Consider the following 8,360-nt stretch of genomic DNA (forward strand, 5'->3'; position numbering starts at 1 on the left):
CAGCCTGAGGTGGGCGGAGGGGGAAGGCGGGTGTTATACCATCGCTCCGGGGAAGGCTGAGCATTTGCAAATTCCGGCTGCAGAGCGCGGGGAGCATCCTATCCCCGCCGGGCGGCCGGGCAGCAGCTGCAGAACAGGACGAGGCTCCCCGGCTCCTCGTTACCCTAACGCTGTTCGGGTTGTTCCCGCCTCTGCCGCTGGGCGCCGGCGGCTGCCCTGCCCCGGGCCTCCTGTGCAACAGAGCGGAGGGGGGCAGCCCGCGGAGGTCCGCTCGCAGCCGGGCACTGACTTAGAGACCCTGTCCCTCTCCCAGCCGCGCAGGCACAGGCAGAGCCCTGGGTGAGTAGTCTGCGAGCTCCCTTACTCCTCCAGGCAGGCCAGAACCATTCGGGCCCCCTCCTCCACATCCATTTCTTCTTCTGGTCTCAATTGCGTGCCTGGAAGGTGCAGCAGATCTCTGTCTTCTGGTAGGTTAGTCAAGCCAGGATCCTTGCTTGGGGAGGGATTTTTGAAAAGCTTCACTATCTGCGCCTTAAAACAGTGCTGTACTACTAAGTTGTCTGTCTCAACTTGGAAATCTCCTTTCCTTGTATGTAGGCTGCTTTTTTTTTTTAATTCCTTCCTTTTCCTTTTTTTTCTTTCTTCCTTCTTTACAACTTTTCCAGTCTTACAGTTACCTCCGTTGGTTTCACCTGCAAATTTATGTAGGTAATAAGGAGCCAATGATATGCTGAGGGACTTCTTTAGTCATTGGAGGTTATTACTAACAAGTGACTTAAAATGTCTGTGTGTTTTCTTTTGTTCTTCCCTAGGCTGAAGAGTCATGACAGCTGAAAAGACTCTTCCTATAATTAATGGCAAGCCAGAAGATGCTTTGGACCCAGAAGCCTCAAGTACCAACCTCATCCACAGAAATGATAAGAAAGTTCATGAACGAGGTCACTGGAACAATAAGGTTGAATTTGTGCTTTCTGTGGCAGGGGAGATTATTGGGTTGGGAAATGTGTGGAGATTCCCATATCTTTGCTACAAGAATGGAGGAGGTAAGATGGTATCATATGTTGATTTACAGCTCACCATAAACATGTGGGAAATTAACAGTTAAGAATGCTTTACAATGATTTCTTGCACTAGTAAGAGATCGGTATTCAGGATTTCAGTGTATATGTGGCTAGGGAAGTATTAAGCATCTGGCAACTTAGAAAAAAGTGTCATGTTTCTCTTTCCTTCTCCTCCTAAATACTGTGTGGCCTACTCTTACAAGTTTCTTTTGTGTTAGTAAAGCGACATATTTTATTCTGTAAGATCTTCAGTGTGGAGGAAGCCAGTGTTCTGTTATAGTAGTACACTGTGTTTTCTTCTGCATGTGAATACAGACCCAAGCATACTTAAATAAGTCTGACTTAGAAAAGAATGCAGCAGTTTATTTTTCACAACAGTATACTTTGGAGAGAATGAATATTGGTTTTGATAATGGTACAAAGATTACTTCTTTTTTCTTTAACATGTGAAAATTTCTTTAACTCAACTGTACTTTTTTTTCCTCATTATCTGCCAAATCACTACAGAAGGGTAGGGGAAAGTGTAAAAGCTTCCTGTTAGTCAAAGAAGAGAGCAAACCCTGTAAAATTTAGAATGTTATTTGAAAGTGAAAAGACTTAACTTCTACAGAAGTATAATATGTGGCATGTATTGATTATAGTTAAGTATAAACTATGTAAGATATGTGACACTTAAGAATAAGTATGCCGACTGTGACTTGCGAAGCAACGAGGAAAAAAAAGTAAACTAAAAATTTACTTTAGAGTTCTGTGGACTGGATTCAACATATTTCCCCACTTGAGGCCTGCATCAGTGTTACTGCAAGCATATAGGCTGGGAAATAAATAGTATGTTCTGTGGCTCATATGCAAAGGTCTGTTCTTTAACAGATTTGTGTGCTAACGACACTGTGCCAAATTTCTTTCCCTTGTCCCTTCAAAACTAGGCATGGTTGTCTGAACTCAGGGATGGTTTTGGCCCATTTTATTTGCTGTTTCTGTAAGGTTAATACTACTGTGGAAGATGTGTTCATGGTTTGCAGCTCCTTTCTTTTATATATCTGTGCTTTGATGAAACTAAGAACAAGAATCCGTGTGTTTTGAGAATGATGCCACCAAGTACTGCTGTTAGTATGTAAATATTAATATGCTGGATATGATATGCAGAACAGTTTCTTGTTGATTGTCAAAGTTTTTCCAGAGAAATTTTGGCAGAGGAAAAGATAGAAATATTTTTTCGGTACATAATGAAGATTTCCCTGTTCAGACAGTACCCTTTGTATGTCCATTTATATGTATATGCTAGCTTGTCAAAATGTGGTGCTGTCATTTTTAAGGCTATAATATTAGGTAGAAAAAATTCCAACCATGTTTTGGGGTGATTTGGTGAAAAAGTAATTACTTCAAATATCATACTTAGTCACCACTCTATAAGAATAGAATTAACATGTGTGGTTTAATTGGTCATGTCCTGGCACCATGGGAAATTTGCTGCTGACTTCAATGAGAACTTGGTCTATGACCTGTGTTCTTGTAACTCTCTGGAATGCCCTGCTGGAATTTGACTAGAGTTGGACTTGTTTGATGCATCAGACGTAAATACTGAGAACTACTTAGTGTGTGGTAGGTGAAGACGATGGTAAGATGTATGAGTTAGTTATGAAATATCTTGCTAGATACAGAAAGAATCTAAAAGCAGCAGTATGGAACTTCTGAGGTCTGACCTCTCTCTGATCCTTACTCTGAGTCATAACAGGTCATGTAGCTATAAGCTTCTATAACTTTTACTTTGTTCTTATGGATATTTAGAGGTTTTTTTAGGAAAATTAATTTCTTTACATGTTTAGAATTAGGTATTTCTTGGAATATGATCTATTCGCAAGCTCGGAAGCCTGATGTGCTCTACTTGTCGTGATGCATACCTGTTGTAGAATAGTGTTCGAAAATAGAGTTAATACTTTCAATTTCAACAAGTTGCCATATTAAACTCACTATGATTGTGCATATGAGTGGGCCAAGGTGGATTTGTTACTGGCCAGCAGTTTGCTTGGTCTGTAAGGATTTTGTTCAAACCATTTGCACAGTAAATCATACAGACAAACCATGGTTTAGATGTAAGGATTCCATTCTTTGTGAAATCCACATGTATTGCTTGAGATGCAGCCAATATTCAACTATAGGCAAATTGCCTGGTTGAGGGAAGAGACTACGCATGAAGAGATCTCTCTTGATGTGCTGGGTCTGAAGGAAAACTGCAAGTCAGAGCAGCTGTATTTAATCAAAGTGACTAAAGCCTAACAGTTGTTGCAGGTTGTGGCTGTGTTGTGGTGTTTGATTTTTGGTGTGGGCTTTTTCTTTTTTTTAAGATCATGAATGGGATACTTACTTGCCTTCAGTTGTAGAAATTTTCATGAAGTATATTCATAAGCATTTTGTTCGTAGTTAATATTCTGATAGAGATTTAGTATTAGAGAGGTAGCTATTAAGGTACTGTTCATTAATGATCAAATTGATCTTCAGGACTCCCGTTGAAGGAAGGAAATCCTGCCATTGCTAGAGCTCTAAAGAGGTAATCAATGCATGCAATGATGGACAGCACTGTAAAATACCTCTTCCTAGGAAAAACTGCATCCACCAAAACTTTTCTGTGTTTAACATATCTTGTGTTGATTTGAAACGGAACGAATGGTGGGATACTTGCATCATTTAATGGGAGCTTTAAATGAAGTTAATTAGTGGTGTGGGACTATTTGTTTGGGAGCAAGTAGGTTGAGGCCTGGATAAAACACCTTATGTATGTTGTACTACACTTTATTTTCATAACTTAATTAGACAGTTAATGCTTTGTAATTTTTCTACAACTTCGGGTAAACTATTCTGTGCAGTACTCTGCTGCGCTAGTCTGCCTGGTTAAACCAGTAAAACTTTCTTAGTGTAAGTAAAAATGACAGAATTGGTTATTTTGTGCTTTCTTCTCATATTTATTTCCTTCTTTCCTTGTTTCAGTCTAAACCAATGTAGTTGCTTGCTTTCCATCTCATCCTTTGACTCATCAGAAAGTCTGAGTACTTGGGGAATGATGAAAAAATTCGTTGTGCCTTATATGTTAATGGATTCTCTATGTAGTCAAAAGGCTGTATTTTATTATTGCTTAGGTTCAGTTCTAAATGGAGTACTTAAAATCAAGATTATTAGTAAGTGACATTATGGCTAACATACATATCTTCTCTCACTTTTTTGCTTCGACATACTTCACAGCCATGCTCTTTAGGTGCCACACCTAATAACGTGACAAATCATCAAATAAATACACACACTTCTGCTGTGTGTAAATCAATAGGATGAGATTATTTTTGTTGTTGTAGTATACAGTGCTTCAGCATTGAATTGTACTATTCATTATTTATGCTGGAGTTTACTGTAAGCATCTAACAAAAATGTTTGATGCTCTGTTATTTTCCTACAATTTCACATTAATATTTCTAGCTGATAAGGCCAAGCCCTGTTTTCCTGTTCTTGTAAGTAGTTCTAAAGTTTATTTCATCATTCCATTTTCATGATCCTTATCATCAGGCTGACCCAAATAACATACAAAGGATTTCTTGGATTTAATTTCCGTAACACTTCTTCGTCCTGAGAAAAGCAAGGAAGATAAGATAGCGTAGACTGACTTGGTGGTGATCAGAGCAGAACTGTGTGGCTGAGCGAGGTTGTGGTCTTTTCTGTGTTTGAGAAACACTATAGTGTCTCAGTCTATACTGAGGAACTTTGGTCTGATCTTTTTTAGTTCATGACATTGGGTTACAGGTTAACTTTTGGTATTTGGAGCCAGGAGTAAACACTTTGTGCACTTTCAGCATGATGCCTGAGAGGTGGCTAATAGATTATCCTTCCTTCATGAAGAAAATTAATTTCTCACTGTGCTGTCAAGGAACTGTATTCATTATAACCAATACCCCCTCAATGTTTGCTTGTAGGTGCTTTCCTCATTCCATATGTGGTTTTTTTTATTTGCTGTGGAATACCAGTATTTTTCTTGGAGACGGCCTTGGGACAGTTTACTAGTGAAGGAGGCATTACATGCTGGAGGAAAGTTTGCCCTCTATTTGAAGGTAACAAACAGTTTAGTGTTCTACTGCACAAGAATGTATTAAATTTGAAATAAAATAAATTGTATCAAAATTGAACTTAAGCTATACTTAAAGTAGTAAGCATTGGTTTTTTAAATTACCTGAAAAGTAAAAGTTTTCCATTGTGTCTCACTTTTTTTTTCTCTAGGCATTGGATATGCTACCCAAGTTATAGAGGCACATCTGAATGTATATTACATCATCATTTTAGCATGGGCTATCTTCTATTTGTTTAACTGCTTTACAACAGAGCTTCCTTGGGCTACCTGTGGACATGAATGGAATACAGGTATGACCTCAGTAGAGATTATTGCTACACAAATACTTCCAAGTAATTGATTAATACATTAAAATGTGAGGAGCAAAACTATTCTGATAGAAAAGTATGTGGAAATGAGCTTAATCACATTGCACTACACCATGATAAAGAAATCCTGGAGTGAAGACTTATTCATACCTTTTTGGTTTAGGTCACTGTATAACCATTTGTTCCTGCAGAATATCATGTTGGATAGTAGAAGATTGCTTTGGATTTTGTTAATTCTGTAAGATATTCTGGCTAAATCCCAAGGCTCTCATTTGCAATCATATCTCTTCTCCCTGAATACAGTAAGTGAATTCTACTGAAGAGCTGATGACCTGATGACAGGTTACAGTCTTGCTCTTTCACTCTAATGAAATCAGGAGGAGTTTGAATGGAAAGGAAAATATTAAATGTGGAACTTTGAATTCACTCTTTTTAATGCCAGATGTTGAGGCATAATATGTTCATCAAGCTACTTCTGAAAATTTAGTCACATAAATAATCCTTGCTGCATGCAAAGTAGCCTCTTACATGAAAGATGAGGTGTGTATTCATAAGGATTTGCAGTACAGGGCTCTGCGTCTGTCCTGTCATTGATATTTTTATCTGTAATGCTCTACTTTATTGCATTTGAAGATCACAAACATCTGTGGGGAGGAATACATACCAATGCCCGTATTTCCATGTTCTTGAAGGTTTTTTGCGTTATTCCTTATATTACTGATCAATTTCAAATCATGTAGCGATTGTACTGCCTTTCGTGGTTTTTATTGGTTGTTATCATGTTCTTTCAGCACAGGTAAAGCTGTCTGAAATCTTGCAGTTTAGGTTATGGTAGGGAAATTAGTTTTGGACCCAACAGATGTGGAAGGCTTCAGTGTCAATTTTGGCAACTCTGTGAAGGAGTTTAGCCAATGTTGATCACTATTCAAATACTAAGTGTCAGCTCAACAACGCTGAGCTGCTTTGATCTCCTTGCTCTGTATTAGAGATAACAATAATAAGCTGGAGTGACTTTTCACTTGCTATATTAAGGCAAAGTGGAAACTTGTTGCTGGCAGTGTTTCATAAGCCAATTGTTACATTGGCCATTGAAGCAGCAGTTGGAGTATGTTGTAATTCCCAATCAATCGCCTCAGTTTCTCAAAGCATCTTTCTTCTGCCTCAGATGTTTTATTGGTCCTTGTCATTGCAACTGTGCCTTTGGAAAGTGTTATAGGAGAACGTAGCATACTGCATGGACATTTTTCTGGGACATACTTGTGATCTGGTGATCAAAATAAGTGTTGCAGAAGTAGCGGTTGTGGCGTCTTAGTGTACCTGGAAATCCTTTGACCACATAGAGAAAATGTGTTATAGAATGGTGGCTTTAGAAGATGCATAAACTAGAAGATGCATAAGAAGAAATGTACTTACATGTCAATATAGCAAACTCTTTTTGTTCTTTTATAGAAAACTGTGTGGAATTTCAAAAACTTAATATGAGCAACTGCAGTCAAGTCTCTTTACAAAATGCCACTTCTCCAGTGATGGAATTCTGGGAGTAAGTGCACATAAACTTTACGTTTGATCAGCCTATTCATTATCTTCCAATATTTTGATCGTTTACATGTGATTAGATACCTTGTAACCCTGTAGCACTTAGTGATGTGAGTTCAACTGGAAATTTTCTCATACAGCCAGAGAGTCAGGATGAGAGTTTTAACTCTTCCTTGTATCCTCTAAAAAAAAAAAAAAAAAGGAATACCATATCCTGAAAGAACATAGAACAAAGTGTGCCACTTGCTTGGGAGCTTGGCTCCTGCTGCTGGAGGAAAGAGCCTCAAACCCATACTAATGAGGAGGCAGAGATGAAAGAAAGGATGATTTTAAATATTTCTTTTTTTTTTTTTTCCCCAGGATGTTTCTTCTCTTAAGAGTTTGAGAGTTGCATCTTCATCCTTGTTTGAGCTAACTAATACTTTGGCTTCTGTATCTCATTATTTTTTAAAGGACTATAAGTGTTAGTTATTCAGCTCTAATAACGGGAGAGTTTAACTCTCTTGTGTCTCCTTGATTCACACTTCTAGTTACAGAAGAGAATTATATCTTTACAAAATATGGTCTGCTTTTGTGATGACCTTTTTTTTCTTACTATGAGTATTTAATTAGTGCATGTGTAGTCACATATTTGTTCCTTGCAGAACACAGTGTGTGTTAAGACAATAATAGAAATAGAATGTTACTTTTAATACCAAGTCATCTCACAATTCAAAGTATGTTACAAAATTATGGGTCACTGAAATTTCTTGAGGGCCCATTCTCATCTGATTAGTTTTATGAAGACAGAGCCTTATTCTCAGGTTGTATGTTCAGAGCTCTGTTTTATGTTCAGGACAGCAATAGGTACACTTTAAAAGGACCATAAATTAAGACTATCCTTGAAGGGAGAATTCTACATTGACATTGTTTTTCTTGTATGTTAGCATATACTATTGTCTTTGCCTCTGAACCTCTTTGTCTTGCTACATCAGTTACCTTAGCCTTCATGGGTAGTAGTTGTGCCTTCAAGAAATAATACTGTTTTATTTAAAAATAAAAAAAAAACCAAAACCAAATTAAATTGAAACAAGGCATGAAAATGCATATACTTCTGGTTAAAATGGTTATTTTATTTTCTGTTGCAATTTTCAATAATTTGAACATCTAACTTTGTTAAATCAAAGTATACCTAGTCTACTCACTTCCCAGCTAATATTTCAGAATAAACAAGAATTTCTTAGGTGGGATCTCTTATTACTATGACTTCATTGTTTTAACAAAAATATCTTATGGTTCTTTGGGGTAACTAGAACTAAGATTTCATATAGTTAAAGTAAACGAACAAAGTATTTTCTCCAGTACTAG

At 37.6% G+C, this 8,360-nt stretch overlaps 1 protein-coding gene across 1 annotated transcript; it reads left to right on the plus strand.

Annotated features, from left to right (window-relative positions):
* Positions 1–823: 823 nt before the first annotated feature.
* Positions 824–5,459, plus strand: LOC104158881 (sodium- and chloride-dependent GABA transporter 3-like; the record flags this gene model as incomplete). The annotated part of the gene is made up of 3 exons (XM_009696642.1): positions 824–1,043; positions 5,018–5,152; positions 5,319–5,459. Coding segments are annotated over exons 1-3 (496 nt in total), but the record flags the coding sequence as incomplete, so codon positions are not given.
* Between the last annotated feature and the right edge of the window lie 2,901 nt (positions 5,460–8,360).

The sequence above is a fragment of the Cariama cristata genome, unplaced genomic scaffold, assembly GCF_000690535.1.
Source record: "Cariama cristata isolate BGI_N322 unplaced genomic scaffold, ASM69053v1 scaffold32383, whole genome shotgun sequence".
Taxonomy (NCBI): Eukaryota; Metazoa; Chordata; class Aves; order Cariamiformes; family Cariamidae; genus Cariama; species Cariama cristata.